Here is a 17033-nt window from a genome sequence, read left to right as displayed (position 1 = left end):
GCTAAAGTATCCCTTGTAATCCACACTGCTTAACTGTTAGCTCTGTCCCTGACTCTGCTTTGGACCACTCCAACCAGCTCTCTAGAAACAAGACTAATCTCCTATAGAGGAAGCTAGCTCTAAACAATGTGAATGTGAGCCAGACTGTTCCCTGGCTTAATCCCTAGCCTTCTTTGATTTAGCAATTTAAAAGTTTATACACAGGCAGGCAGCATCCCCCAAGGATGAAATTTTGGGAGAGGTAGTATTTAAGCTACTGGGGAGTCAGCTCTGACCTGCACGCCTCTGATAGCTGGTTTGAAAGGTGACATTTCTGTGATATACAACAAAGAAACAGCTTGTGCCTGGGAAATGTGCCAAAGTACCCAAGGCAAGCGTCAGAGCTGCAGCCTATTCCCACCACAGGGAGGGCGAGTGCGTGCTCTCCTGATCACAGCAGCCCGGAAGGTGTCCAGCAGGGACAGCACTTCCAGTGCCAGACTACTAGCTGCTCAGAGAGATCGCTATGCTAAATACAAACGAGGGCATCAGCCTGAGAAACACAAGTTGCCCTTCCTCAGTTGGTATCAGCGAGGGAATGAGAGGTGTGGTATCCCAGTGACTGTATGTCCCACTCTGGTGTGCACAGGCAATAGCCACCAATAGATCAGTACTTCCCATGCTGTATGTGAATGAGAGAAGAAGCTGAAATTGCCATCAATTAGATCAAATAGAATGTATATGCTCAAAAGACCCTGTTAAACTTACTTAAGCAATCCTGGCACATTCTAATTTCTTGAGGCTTGCTTTGTTGCCTTCATAATCTTATTTTGAATAGGATTTTGTGTGTCATTGATGCAGATTTGCATGTGTTTTGAAGAGGTTATTATATTCCATCATTTTATTAAGTTATTGAGCAACTCAGACCTTAATACCACAATAGTATCTCTTTTTAGGTATTATGTGAGACTCTCAACTTGCATTAAAAATAATAAATTGGTTTTAGTCCTTATATTTACAGGGTGGAAAATGACAACAGTCCTAGAAACTCAGAAGTACCATGCTTAAAAATATTCCTATTTTTCAATGCTATTACCATTATTTTTTAATGTTTGCATCTGGCAGTATTTCGGTTTCCAGTCTACCAGTGCACTGATCGGTAACCTAATCAGTTTCTGCAAAGCAAAGCATCATTTTACAAAAAGAGAGACTGACCTTCAGGCAGTAGCCTCAGTTACCTTATCCTATACTCAATAGCCACATGCTGTAAATACTCCTCAAACTCAGCAGTATTATCCTGTACTTCTATGCAATAAAGGAAGAAATTCTACACTGGATCTACACACTCGGGCACTAGCATGATTCATTTATCATTCACTTGTGTTCTTTTTCAATATTGAGACTATAACCATTTGAGCAAATTGTAGATAGCAAATTTATCAGTGACTAGAATGTTTGAAACTGCTTTTCTCTCCAAATATATATAAACGTAGCTACATATTTTTTTAAAACATTAGGTAAGATATACTGACACTGAAAACTCCTAGTTATTCTCTCTTTACAAGGAATCCATTATGTTTTGCATTTGATAAGATAGGTATTGTTGTAAGTCTTTAACTGTACTGCCTATGTAGGATTTACTCTGTGCAGCTTCATGTCATTAAAGAGTGAGACATCTGCTCCATGTCCCCTTTACAATGACTAGGGAGAAGTAGAATATCCAATGCGCAATTCACCTATCCTTTGGCCTGTTTGCCCATCCTTTTTGGACTGGATTTCTCTCATATTTTGTTAAAGTGTTCAAGTTAGACATCTAGCATCTGTTAGTTGCTTATACCCCCTGTAGTCTGAGGGAGAGGCTGACCTCCAAGTAATGATTCATCCCACCTACTTTAAATGCACCTCTTAGACTTGCCTGAATTGCACCCTAGAGGTTAGCCTTCATTCTGGTAAGGAAAAGCTTTGAATTTGTATTCAAGTTGTAGTTAGCTAAATTTAGTTGAGAAGAATCCCATCCTAAATAAAACTGCTTTTGCCATTATCAAGGTGCTTGTACAAGCCAGAGTTTGATTAATAGGGGTGAGTGTGATGTTTTTCACATGCTTTGCTCACTCAGGATAATGTATCATTGCTCCAATAATTTATCATATCGTTTACTGTGGAAGCTGGAGAAATAAGCTTTCTGTTATCCACTTACATTGTGTATTAATTTACAACTTGAGTTTTGTAACATTATGCTTCCAGTGCCTATATTCTTCATAAATTTCCTCCTTTACTGCTCCAAATTAAATTTTCTCACTATAAATTTTAAACTTCGGTGGATTCAATTTATTTTTTTCCATGTAAAGTGAATTAGTACCAACTCTACTCTTGTTATGACCATAGAAATAGCCATATCAAGGTGTGGGGGGGTCATTCTTCTTTAGTATTTTGTGTATTTACAAACATAAAGTTTTATATGTACAGAGCGCTGTTCCTTCAGCCGAGTGTTTATGTCACTCTAAAACTACATAACAATTTCTTCATAAGAATATTACTACTCACTTTTTTCATAAGGTGATGTGTGTATGTACGGTCTATAACATAAAGCACTCCAAGAACATAATGTGCAACTCGTACAACTCGTTCAATTGCATTTTAGTAAGTTAAGCAGGTTCACCAGACAAAAAATATATCTGAATGATAAGAATTTTACAGTTATTTCATAGACAGAAAGAATTATCAGTTCACATGACTCATAAAATATAATGATAATAATAATATATTGGATGGGGGCTGGAAGGAAAGAAATCAGCTCAATGAAAAGAACATTCAAAGTAGTATGCGTCTGTAGTATAGCTGAGGTGGAAGAATGCATTACAAATGAACTTTTTAAAAATGTGAATTAAAATACATAAAACTCCTGACAGAAAAGACAGTAAAAGATTCAGGGGATACTTCATGTCTATACTTTCACATTTTAAAAGACATTTGCATCTTTATTAGAATCTAAATGGCTCTGATTCATTCATTTAAATATGAAATTGTAAGGAAGCCAGTCTATCACACTTTAAAATGGCTGCCTTTCCCACTGTAAGCACAAATGATAGTGCATCAAACTAAAACCAAAAAGATTTTTTACTGTCTTCTGATAAAGCATACAGTTTATCACTGCAGTGAGTTTTTCAAGTGAAATTTTTAAACAAAGCCTACCACAAATATGTGTTACAAGAGGGAGAAACCGTTAAGGGCCAGAGTCAAGAATTTATATTAGTGACTTCCTCAGGAAACAAGAATATTTTTGGCTAAAAAAACAACTAATTTCTCATAAATATATTTTTATTTAAAACAGATTATTGCAAATCACATCTTGACTAAGATAATTCTCACCTTGCCATACTATATTCTCCCAAAAACGTAACAATGCTTGTATTTGTCTATAATTAACTACTCAAAATGGAATTGTAAGTATGATATGCACACGAATTCACATTAAGGCTAAATGTTTTTCAAAATTATCATAAGAAAGGAAATTTTAAAAACACTGGTGGCTTAGCTATTGTATGAAATATTTTCCTGACATCTAATAAATCCCTCTTGATAAAGCAATTTAAATGATTTAATTGTTTTTTTTATAAAGAGAATCCACATTCAAACCATGTTTAATCTTCTAAATAAGGATGGCATATTATCTACAATGAAAAGAAGGTATCTCCAAGTTTTATTATTAACACTACATAGGGAAGATATTCCTCTCTATTTTTAGCGATGAAGAGTGCAATGTTACTTCATTTGTCTTCATCCACGTGTACCCAAAGTGTTTGTACAGTGACTAGCAGAACTGATGCTTGGCCCCTCACCGACAACTCTGGGAATAGCATGAATCACTGCCACCATCACCTCGGACATAATGATAGAATTACAGAATTATAGAATGGGTTAGGTTGGAAGGGACTTTAAAAGTCATCTAATTCCAACCTCTCTGACATTGGCAGGGACACCTTCCACCAGACCAGATTGCTCAAAGCCTCATCCACCCTGGCCTTGAACCCTTCCAGGGACAGGACATCCACAGCTTCTCTGGGAAACCTCTTCTAGCGCAGTGCTGAATGCAGCACACCAGGTGGGATCATAAAAGAGCAGAGCAGGGGAGGGGAGAATCATCTGCTTCGACCTGCTGGCTGCGCTCCTTTGGATGCAGCCCAGGATATGGTTGCCTTTCTGGGCTGCAAGCGCACATTACCGGCTCATGTCGAGCTTCTCATCAACCAACACTCCCAGGTCCTTCTCCTCAGGGTTGCTCTCAACCTACTCTCTGCCCAGCCTATATTTGTGCTTGGGATTGCCTGGGCTCAGGTGCAGGACCTTGCACTTGACCTTGTTGAACTTCAAGAGGTTCACACAGGCCCACCTCTAAAGCCTGTCCAGGTCCCACTGGATGGCATCCCTTCCCTCCAGCATTTCGACACACCACCCAGCTTGGTGTCATCAGTAAACTTGCTGAGGGTGCACTCCATCCCACTGTCCATGTCACCAACAAAGATATTAAACGGTGCCAGTCCCTATACTGACCCCCTGGGGGAACGCCACCTGTTACTGATCTCCACTTGGACATTAAACTGCTGACTGCAACTCTATGAGTGTTACAATCCAGCCAATTCCTTACCCCCTGAATGGTCCATATGTCAAATCCATATCTCCCCAATTTAGAGACAAGAGTATTACAGGGGACAGTGTCAAACGCTTTGCACAATCCAGCTAGCTGATGTCAGTTGCTCTTCCCCTATCTACCAAAGCTGCAACCTCATTGCAGAGGGCCACCAGATTTGTCAGGCGTGATCTGCCATTAGTGAAGCCATGTTGGCTGTCACTAATCACCTCCTTATTTTTCATGTGCCTTAGCATAGTTTCCAGGAGGATCTGCTCCATGATTTTAACTGGCACAGAGGTGAGACTGACGGGCCTGTAGTTTCCTTGATCTCCCTTTTTTCTCTTTTTAAAAACAAGGGTTATGTTTCCCCTCTTCCAGTCAGTGAGAAATCTACTGGACTGCCACAACTTCTCAAACACAGTGGACAGTGACTTAGCAACTTCATCCACCAGTTCCCTCAGGACCTGTGGATGCATCTCATCAGGTCCCATGGACTTGTGCACCTTTAGGTTCCTCAGATGGTCTTGAACCTGATCTTCTCCAACACTGAGAGGTTCTTAATTTCCCCAGTCCCCTTCTTTGCCTTCTGGGACTTCAGCTATGTGGCTAGAGCTCTTGCTTGTGAAGACTGAGGCAAAATAGTCACTAAGTACCTCAGCCTTTTCCATATCCCAGGTGACTGGGTCTGCCATTTCCTTCCAGAGAGTGCCCACAATTTCCCTAGTTTTCCTAAAGACTAGGTATAAATAGTGATAAATCACTGACATACCTATAGAAGCCTGTCTTGTTGCTCTTGATGTCCCTGGCCACAGTTAATTCTAATAGGGCTTTAGCTTTCCTAACTTGATCCCTGGCTGCTCAGATGATTTCTCTATATTCCTCCCAGGCTACCTGTCCTTGCTTCCACCCTCTGTTGGCCTCCTTCTTCTGACTGAGTTTGGCCAGGAGCTCCTTGTTCATCCATGCAGGACTCCTGGTGTTTTTGCCTCTGAACTTGGAGGAGGTGATCCTTGAATATTAACCAGTTTTCTTAGGCCTTGCTTTCGTCCAGGGCTTTGTCTCATGGTACTCTACCAAGAAGATCCCTGAAAAGGGCAGAGTCTGCTCTCCTGAAGTCTAGGGTAGAAAGCTTTCTGTGCTCCCTCCTAGCTGCCCTCTGAATGAAAAACTGCACCATTTCATGGTCACTGCAGTCAAGGCTGCCCCTGAACTTCACATTTCCCACCAGCACCTCCTTGTTGGTGGGAAGGAGGTCCAGCATAGCACCTCTCCTCACTGGCTTCTCTATCACTTGGAGAAGGAAATTATCATCAAGCATTCCAGGAACCTCCTGGATTGCCTATGCCCTGCCATGCTGTCTCTCCAGCAGATATCGGGGTGGTTGAAGTCCCCAGTGAGGACCAGAGGTTGTCAACGCAAGGCTGCTTCTATCTGTCTATAGAAGGCCTCACCTGCTTGGTCTTTCTGATCAGGTGGCCTGTAGCAGAATCCCACTAAAATGTCCCCTGTCCCTGCCCTCCCTTTAATCCTGACCCCTAAGCTCTCAGATCCATCCCAGGCAGAACTCCAGCTGCTCACTGACATAGAGAGTGACATTCCCTCCTCGCCACCTCTGCCTGTCCTTCCTAGAGTGCCTGTATCCTTTCATTCCAGCACTCCAGTCATGGGAGCCATCCCATTACGTTTCTGTAATGCCAATGAAGTCATAGGCCTGCAGGCATGTGTACATCCCTAACTCCTCTGGTTTATTGCCCATGCTACATGTGTCAATGCAGAGACATTTAAGCTGGGCCCCTGATGAAGCTGACTTACTGGCTGTAGTGTCCAGAAGAGAGACACAGTCCAACAAAGAGGCATCAAAAAGGATCATCTCACAAAATAGCAAGCTGAGCTCTTAGAACACTTCAAAAATAATGATATTTTCCCCACTAGCCATTTTCAGTTACAAACTTTACATGTAGCGGTCTGTTTCAAACAGAAAAAATACCTGACTTTATGACAAAAAAAGCTATTTCAGGTCATCCAGAGTTAGTGTTGCAAACAAATATGTGTGTTATACACACATGCCAAATGAAAGGTTTTTTCTCACTCCATTCGAATAAGTCCTTTCAAGTCTTTTTCAATGAAACCAGGGATTAGGCTTCACACTAGGCAAGACTTGTAGCCATTATATGACTACATTAGTGCAGTACAAAGCTTGAACTTTCAAGCCATCCTGAAATGTAAGAAATAGTAGCTCAAGTTCAAGATTACACTCCTGCAACTGTATTACTTCTGAAAAACGTTTTCTTGCCCTTCTGAAATCAGAACATGGGTAGAGCGAGTATGTGTCTACCTGCAGTATAACATCAGGATCCAGAGGGATCAGCAAGGATATTAGAACTATAGCACAGCACAGTACAAGATGGGATGAGAAAAATAAAACTATAATACATGCAAAATGTCACTGATGCCTCCCTGGCTAACAAAATGTTTGCTCAGCATATTTTTGCAGACAATTTTCTCCATAAACTTAACCTTCCAGAAATTTCAGCATGTATACACTAACCCATACATATATATAAACCAACGATTTAATCTACTGTGAAAATACGCTGAGCCTATTATATTAATTAATATTAATATATATTTTATATATTAATATATTATATATTAATAATATTACATATTACATATTATATATTATATAATATAATAATATAATCTATCTATCTATAATATAATATAATAATATAATCTATATATTAATACCCTTTAAGAGAGTAGATATAGAGTATCTCAATAGGAGAAATCTACATCCCTACACAGTTAACTGGTCTCAAATACACTTAAGTTTACTATTGCTTTACTACATCTTCTTGCTATAAAGTAGTATTTAATTTCTGAAGTCCAAAAAGCATTTGGAAGGCATTTATACTATTAGAATAGTATAAAAATAAAATAATGCACATACAAAAATGAAATAAAGTAATACATATACAGTAAGAAGATTCATGTATAGCATGCTAATAACCAATAAGAAATTAATCAATGTATAATGTAAGTACTGAATTGTACCCTTAAATACATATGCAAACCTTAAAATATATAACAAGGAGTTCTCTAAAGAAGGCAGTCTCAGAGCTGAATTTTTATATATATGCATAAAGTATTTGAATTATCTATGAATACCTATAGACACATCTCCTACTTTTCATTAGATATTTTTGCATGATTAGATCCTATTCCTTAAATATGGTCCTTAACTTGTGGTTCACTTGCAGTGAAAGACACAAAAAGGAAAAAAAAAAAAAAAAAAAACAGCAAACAAATAAACCAAACCCATAAAAAAGTCATCTTGGCTTCCTATGCAGACCATCAAGGATGATACAAAATCAGCAGCATCCCACCCCTTGTATCTCAGCACTTGCCTCGTAATTCACAGGTTTGTTCTCCTGAGTACCAAAAAGCAACTAAAATACCAGAAACAGACATGAACAAAAATCCTACATCTCATCAATTATTGGAGAGAGATTCAGCTAAATAAATGGCATTGTCTTCAGTGAGATCAGAAACAGATTTATCTGAAGTTTTTGTGAAGATTATTAGGAAGTTGATATTATGAAGATATCCCAGCAGAAGTCTATACAGAATTTTATTTATATTTACTTAATTATTTAATTTACTTTAATTAAAAAAAAAAAGGGGGGGGGGAACCAAACAGAGTCCTGTTTAGGAGCAACAACTTTTTGCCATTCTGAGTTACTTTTAAAAGCATGGTTGATAGTCAAAGTGACAGAAATAGACATTAGAAGATGGCAAAATATCAAATAAATACAGTAACAACTACAATTTAAAACATCTTCTGACGAACCCCGTACACCTACATCCACAGTGTCAGGAAGGATAGCTCTGCCATCAGAAAGAATCTGAAGAGAAAAAAGCAATTTGTATTCAGAGATACACCATGAAGCTCAGTGTTTTGTCCACAGCAGAGTATATCTCAGTCCCTCCTTGTGGAGGACAAAGACGGGATGGGGTGAATTTTCCAGGAGCTGCAACAGAAACCTGAAAGGAGAAAGGGCATGAGGGTGGGATGCTGAGCTAGGATGCATCAGAGAGGTTTTTGGAAGGTGTCTGTCAGTAAGTGGTGATTTGTGAATGTCAGGTGTGTCAGCGGTAGCTGTGGGGAGCAATCGTGAAGTGCTCAGACATAAGAAAGGAGCACTGACCATGTTCTGGGAGAGTAAGGGTGAAGGAAATGTGAAATGGTGGGATGTTGGCAGGCAAAAGTCATATTTAGACACAGCCTCCAAATCCCACTCCCAGAGCACCGTTCCACAGCTCAGTGTCTGGAAAACTTTGAATGCAACTACTGTGTTAAGTGGATCCTGTACATTCACAGAAACATATACAGCAAATAAGCTAGCTAAAAATAAGAATTTGACTTCAGAATGTAAGAAAACAACAGACAAAAGTGCTTATTTTGGCTCCTTTTCAAATTTCAGTGCAAATTTAATTTTTTGCCGGAGACAAACTGCTGTTGATTTTAATGAGCCGTATTGAGTTGATAGCTTTACAATGTTTATTATCAAATGATCTCTGTCATTTTCCATATGCCACTTATAGTACAGAAACGAGTATGTTTTTCACATTAAAAACAGAACAGTCTCCCTGTCTTGAACATATTTGCTATTGCTACACAAGACTACCATAAAGAAAAGAAAAGGAGGTGAAGAAATCATGCTTTACCTGTCCATACTTTGCAGCTAAATGTAGGGGTGTCCAGTACTGATTATCCACTACATTGAGATCAGCCCCGTGATCCAGTATCAGAGATGCAACATTCTTGTATCCATTTGCACAGGCCACGTGAAGCTGCAATATGAAAATATCTTGAGATGTTTAGTTTAGAGTTCTCAGAAGAAAAACATAATGCACTATTGCATATGTTGATTGCCTTACAGACATAGCTGGATAAGTCACAGTAACAACAAATTCAAAACACACATGAAAGCAACATTCTAGAAAACCACCACTTAATCTTTCTTATCAGTTATAAACAAAACACAACAAAAAATAAGAATGTCAGTTTACTGATATCTATATAAACAATTCAGTCTCACTAGACCTTTTTCATACAATTTCAAGCAAATATCCAATATCCATTTAAAGCTTATTCACTGACTTCAAGAGCCCAGGTATATTCACACATTTCAGCAGAGCTTGGCCTAGACCTAACTTTCTTGTGCGACAGTTCAAATATCCCAGATGTGAGCTGACATTACTTTATTCTAAAAGGAATTCATTAACACATAATCAATCTAAGCATGTTGACTTTGCAGCACAAAATTAGTCATAAAAAAACACCTTCTTAAAAAATACCACGGAGATTTTGTTTCTTGTGTTGCTTCACAAGATAATTTAATCATTTAGAGTGGAATTGCTTTAATACTTTAAATTGATTTTCTATACCACTATACTTCATTTCAGAGGTACCATGGGACAGAAGAAGAGGGAAATAAAGTAAAAGAATGAGAGAAACTCAGGTAAGAAGGAACCTATGGTGGTCCCACAGTGCAACTTCCCATTAAAGCAGGGACAACTTCAAAGCTATCTGTACTTTCTCATGGCTTGTTGATAGGAGTAGCAAAGACAGAATGAGAGACAAGTTACTAAGAACTTCAATGTCAAGAAAGTGAAAGAGGAAGCTCAAAAATTATCTTTGTTAATGGGTGATTTGAGAAATTGGATTCATAGAGAAAGAAATGGGCAGCATAATTTACTTAGTAATTTACTAGTAATAATCAAGTGAAAGAAGAAACGCAATAAGGAATCCTACGTGAGGGAAAATTTGTCATTTGCAAATTTTAGTGGAAATTGTTTCTTATGTATGGTGAATAACTCTGTTGAGGCAGATACTTCACATGACCAGAACGGTTCATTTCACAGGGTAGTGGTGTTTATTTTCTCATGGCTCTCTGCTATGATTTCAAACATTCTCTCCACTTCTGGGAGCAAAGGAGACAAAATTTGCATTTGGAAGTTGGCAGAATGTAATTCCCCACCCACAGTCAGAAGCAATCAATCCTTGTAAACGTCAATAAGAACAGGGTTCAGTAAGACTGCAGAACAGGGGTAACCTGTACACCAAAATAATGTAGCCCAACCACGTTTTTTTTTTTTTTTTTTTTTTTTTTTTTCCCCTTGAAGCATTGTTAGCCTAAGAGACAATTTTTCTGAGAATTGGAATGGTTGGCTAATGGCAAGAAACCTCTTGCAATAAACCTCTTACTAGAACTGTGGGTTGCAAAATCACTATAAGCATAGGAGACACCAAAAACTGAGTCCAGAATATTATTTGCCACTATTTTTTTACTTCTGGTTCAGCTGTACCTGCAGAGACTAAGCATAAAGTTTTCTTTATGAACATTCTTGATGCAGAGGGGTGAAACACATTACAGCACATCAAAAATCTTCCCCTAGAATGGGGGCAGAACACCAATTATGTTCACCATAAATGTTCTAATTCAAATGTACAAAAACCTCAACATTTTCCCATAATTTGATATAGCTTCAGCTTTTTGTTTTTAACAAAAGAAATTACATTTTCTATTCAAACATCAATTTGACAAGTACTATTTTAAAGAAGTTTAAAAGCTGAGAGGACAAAAGAAATATTTTATGACTAAAATCTTTTGAAGAAAAAATTATTACAGGAGAATTTATCAGAAAAAATAGTTTTACCACATATCATTCTGTGTCTGTACTGCATATACACATATGTATGTGCTATGAATCCAAGAGAGTGCGTACATATGTCATCAATTTTTTCTTACTGATCCTAATTTACTCGTGGTCTTAGATAATGTATGAAGAAAAGATTGTTTGTGACCTACAGAGAATAAATTCCTGAGGTGGAAAAATCAGGGCTCAGTGCCACTCTTCTCCACCTTTGAAGCCACAAAGAAAGTGGTTTATGTTTGTACCAATGGGTATATATAGGTTTTCCAGAGATATACCAAAATACAGTAGAACATCGAGCTGAGAAGTGAGCTGGACTAAACATTTTTTCCCAATCTACTGCTCTCTGTTCAGGACTTATAGCACCTACTCCATCCATAAGGTACTTAATCTGCTGCTTAGCAATCTGCACTGAAGATGTAGTTAGCTCTTAGGACAGTCCTGTGCAACAGTGCTCTTCCAAACTGGCAATGAGTCTGATGCAGCTTGTCACTGTGTTGACAAGTTTATCTTCTTGGTATGCCCAACAACAAATAAAGAATGTACTTCTGGCTATGGCTTACAATACACCTTCAGAAACGGAGAACATTCAGTGAACATAATATATATTCAACTGATTACACAGTAAAGAGTGAAAGCAAATGATAAAAAAAAAACAAAACATTATTACTTGGGAAAAAAAAGACTTGGTGACTGTCAATCGACAGGATTAAAGCAACAGACCTGTTTTTTGGTACGCCCACTTTCAAATATAATTATGTTCCTGCTGCAAACTGTATCATCTTAGATTCTATCAAAAGAAAATACATCTCATTTTCTCTTTACAACTGGCATATTTGTTGTTTTCTCTGTGCTGATATATTTAGAGCAACAAAAAACTGTTCCCAGAGCCCTTTGATACACACACAGCTATCACAGACTGGCTGACTCCATACCCATGGATAGAGACAGAGCAGTCCAACAAATTCTGTATTTCCCACCAATTTGTAAGACAAAATTTTCACATAATACAAATCTCAAACAAAAGCAAAATGATTCACTCTGTAGCTACTTGTGGCAAGACTATGAAAGAAGTCCAGAAATCAAAGTTCAACATAAAAACTGTGCCCAAAAATATCCCCTTTGTTCACATCCCACCAAACAAGAAGAAACAAACTATCAAAAATGCTTTTCTTCTGGTATATGCAGTACTGTTAAACACATTTCATACATGCATTTCAGCTATTCCTGCTAACTACAGAAAAGGTTTTATGAAGTGATAATCAGGCAAGCTCTTGACTTGGTTCAATGAAGCCAATTCAGACCAAAGTGGCAATAAGAGTACAAACAACTCACAATGTACTGAGTTAGCCGTTTAGCTTAAAGGTATCAGGAAAGTGGAAGTTTAATTAATGTTTTTATGAATGAAAGTAAACAAAACTTGCCTCATTCCTTCCCATCCACAACCCTTCCCTCCTGTTTTTAACTACAGTTAACTGCCTTGAGGCATCCACCCCAAAAGTCAATAGACACAGCCAATGCTAGGATTCAACAATCCCAAATATGAAGCTAATAGTTGAATATGAATACTAATAATTTAAACTCTCCACAGATGTTAAAACATGGAACTAAATACAAATGATCTGGTATTAATTCATTATCATAGAATGCAATTCAGCATAAATGGAATGGTTCAGTAATACATACAATTCTGATTTAGTATAGTACTTGGAAAAAAAAAAACAACAATTTTTTTTAAAACTGATTCAACATCTTAATGATGAGAATGATCATTTCCTGATTGATAATGATGCTGAAGGTTTTATATGCAAAGAGAACATTTCACAGACATGCTATTTAGGGAAAAATACGTTAATTTTAAAATAATTTGGTAGCTGGTGTAGTAGTAATATCTATTAGAAAAAAAAAAAGAAAAAAAAAAAAGAGAACCTGCAATTACAAATAACAAGCAAATTTAGAAGCGGGAATATTTATCCAATGATAAGGTGCAGGCTTCCTTACACTGAATCAAGACAGGATAGCTTCACGACATAGTGTTTTAGACTAGCTCAGCCAGAAGATATGAGCCTAACACAGTAATCACTCGGTGAAGCTTTAGGCCTTCTCTTACATACAATGTCAAAGATCATAAGTATCTGCTCGAGTTCTAAACTACAGAACACAATATTTATTTTTTCGTTATTGATTTTTTGTGTTGCATATTCAGTGGCCAAGAGTAAGAAAGCTGACATTAAGACACAGACATTGCACTAGCCTATTTCAAAATCTGTACTGCGCAGGGCATTGACATATATTTATTTTCAAAAGGACAAATAAGAACCAAAATCCTACACTTCTTCATGTCTTTTTGTACAGAACAGCCTAGCCTTGTATCTGCACTTCCAGTCACCATTACAGTTGAAATACATGCGTATTCACAGGGCTGAAACTCTATTACATACTGCTACTCACCAGGGTAACTCCGTCATCATTCTTTTGATTCACGCTTCCTCCACTTGCTATGAGCTGTCGGACATCTGTAAGCATTGTCATAGGTCTCTGTATCTTCATTTGACGCAATGAATTCAGCTCGACACCTGGAAAAATGAAAGGGCTAAAACCTTCTGCTATTCCATTCATCAGTCAAGAACACACATGATTTTGTTTCCTGGTTTTGTAAAAGGCTAGTCATCATTTAATTAGACTTCAGTGTATATTTACAGAACATGTTTACTTGCTCATATTTACCAACAAACTGATTCATATCTTTATTTATCAGTCACTACATGGATGATTTAATGTCATTCAGCAATAACAGATAAATGGTCGTGATCCCCTGTTAACTGGCAAGAGCACTTGTAGGCAAAGCAGTTGGAATATCATTAAATCCACTGAACCTGTGAGAAGTAAAACAGCTGTGAATGGGAAAAAATCACTTGAGGGAAGCCACTCGAAGTCTTTAGGACTTACTGAATGAATATTATTTTTGACTGCATTCTTTCACCCCTCTGTATTCATTACAGTGCCCCAGACCAACCTCTCATATCTGTCAGCTCAACTGCTTGAGAGATTGTGAAGTGAAGCAAGTGACATTAAAACTCAACACTTTTTTATTTGCCTAGGTTATTTTTAGCCAGGATTAGTTTTCCAGCTGGGCCTGCACCATTGCAAGGCCCATAAACCTAGTGAAAATGTGGTCTGGAGGCAGGAACAAATGGGAGGGGATAAAAGGAATGAAGAGCCTGGGACTGCTTGAGTCAGCATTGCTATTGAAAGAAACACTTGTCAAAGTACAGCTTTAAAAGGAAGATACGCAAGGAAGTCTATATCCAAAAGAAAGCATGGCCTCCAGTCTGAAGAGACTTAAAATTAGAAACAGAGGGTACAACAAAATTGCTGAGTGGTTAAATTTGCAACTGGCTTTGGCTTGATTGGAATATCTAACCAAAATTCAGGGCTTGATTCTTCTGCTCATAACTTCCAGTGGTCATTTACATCCATTTATAGAAAATGTAATATGAATATAAAAATCTTTCCTCTCTGCCATGGTCATGACATAACAAAAACCATACGAATAAATGATTTCTTGGTTCTCTTCCACATTTGTCAGTGAGCTGAAAAGTGACAAATAATAAATTAAATTAAATAATATGTGTGTAGCTTAAATATTTTACTTGAATGATTCATTTCACATTTACTTTTCAACAATTCCTGCAGGGTTTTCTTCATTACTAAAAGGACTGAAGCATGTTTCAGGGTAAAAGCATATTTAAAGTCTCATAGTTTAAAGCTATGCTGGAGCTCACACAAATGGGTATACCACATGTAGTCCAACAAAGAATCCCATTAATTTTCTTTTTCTAACATGCTATTCTACACATTGCTCTATGTTCTGAATTTTATTTGCATGCAGCACCTCAAAGAGTTTCAGCTCTAAGGTGAAGTGTCCAGTGTGAACACTGTCTCGCTGATCACATTTACTTATCTCTTACTTTCATACTTGCCACCCAAATGATACTAAATGATACCAAATGTAAAACACAAATGTGAACCTAAACTAGAGAAAATGAGACATGTTCTGCACCTGGACTAAAACCTGTGCTCTTTCACATAAATTCAATTCAGACAAACATAAATTTGTATTGACAGCTTAAATTAGATAACCACCCAAAAGCAGAATGTGCAAACATATTATATTGACTGACAGTCGCTAGACTGGGACACAATGTAGATTTTATATATGACATTCTGAGTACCTCCTAAGAATCAATGTATGTATTCATTTTGTCAGAACAGAATTTTTTATGCCTTCATCGCATTTCACAGTAATAACTTAAACCTACCTCATGACAGTTACAAATTACTGATGTCATGTTATCTTACCTTCCGGTTTCTTCCTAGCTCCTGCTTTTTGCAACAGTAAATTGATAGCTTAACATACTTGCCCTAGTAGCCGAACTCTCTCAAATGCAGAAGTTTAAATTTCCGAAACGCTAAATAGTGAAGGACTACATACACCCCAAATTAGTCATCATTTCTAACACTGACTCTACTTGTTAAGCACATTATATAGAACAAAAAGCTGAAACAAAACTTGCCTGGCCATGATTAAGCTCTATCTAATGCTGTCATGTAAGAAAGATTAAAATATGTGTAATATATAAAATATATGTATAGTTTTATACCTGATGAAAAAGGCCATTTTAAATTACTACTGACAGAATTTATGTCAATATTTGTCTTCCTTTTGATGTCTCCACTAAGCAACTACAGTAAGTTTTGATTTTCAAGGAGAGAGGTGATAGGTAGAAATTAATGTACCTTTTGACCGTGCATAATACCATAATACCTATAACACTCAAACATGGAAACTATGTTCACAGTTTACAAATTAGAAATACCAGTATCTGACTTTCTTCAGAAAAAAAAAGACTGATTGATTGAAATATTGATCCTTGCCTTGCAAAGCACATTTGATAGCACCTTTGTGTACTCCCTACGGGTCCCCAAAATACCTGACTTGAAAATTTAACTTCACTCATGCTGAAAGAGGAATCAAGAAGAGTTCAGTTGCATCATTTGCTTTAAACATTCTAACATACATGTAATTATATGCCCATCAGCTCAGAGAAGATGCATAAACAATGCTACACAAAAGGCACAAGTGAGCTACCTCAGTGACGTGTTCCACAGGCTACATTTTGGCAACATCCAAATGAGTTTTGAAAATGCTACAAGAACAACAGAGATTCCCTTCTGCTGCCTTTATAGAAAATAGAATGAAAACATGGAAAAAAAAAATCTAAATTGCAATCACAGAATTGCAGTGTTTTGAATCCCGAGAGCTCAGGAAATGTTGGATTTGAGAGGGAAGGCTTCTCCAGTGAGGAACTGAGAATCAGCTTTACCAAGCATGTGCATGTGTCGTTCCCTGAGACTCAAACAAAGAGACTTGGTCAGTAATTGCCTTCCCTTAATCAAGTTTGTAATTCTGCAGCGTCCTCTCTCCCTCCCTGGGGAGTGATAGTTTTTGTGAGTTTAGATGGAATAAAAAAATGTTACCCATGCAGTAACTCTCGCAGTCTGAATCAAAGAATGACCTTCATGTCGCTTTTCAAAGGGAAAATATGGTTTAGATATTCAGCTGAAATGGGATGACAGCCAGCATGAATAGAGGAAGAAAACCAAATTGGCATGTAGTATGGGAACAGATTCACATAAA

General features: G+C 37.6%; 1 protein-coding gene across 1 annotated transcript in view; it reads right to left on the bottom strand.

Moving 5' to 3' along the window:
* The window catches only part of MYO16 (myosin XVI), a 382912-nt gene that overhangs the window by 204229 nt on the left and 161650 nt on the right, over positions 1-17033 (bottom strand). Inside the window, exons 6-7 of the mRNA XM_035565595.2 lie at positions 13784-13908; positions 9341-9466 (exon numbers count right to left, since the gene is read on the bottom strand). Of these exons, the coding sequence (XP_035421488.1) occupies positions 9341-9466; positions 13784-13908 (251 nt within the window). The remainder of the gene's footprint in view (positions 1-9340; positions 9467-13783; positions 13909-17033) is intronic.

The sequence above is a fragment of the Cygnus atratus genome, chromosome 1 (genome assembly GCF_013377495.2).
Source record: "Cygnus atratus isolate AKBS03 ecotype Queensland, Australia chromosome 1, CAtr_DNAZoo_HiC_assembly, whole genome shotgun sequence".
Taxonomy (NCBI): Eukaryota; Metazoa; Chordata; class Aves; order Anseriformes; family Anatidae; genus Cygnus; species Cygnus atratus.
The sequence above is the reverse complement of the archived record's forward strand: the minus strand, read 5'-3'. Positions and strand labels throughout refer to the sequence as shown.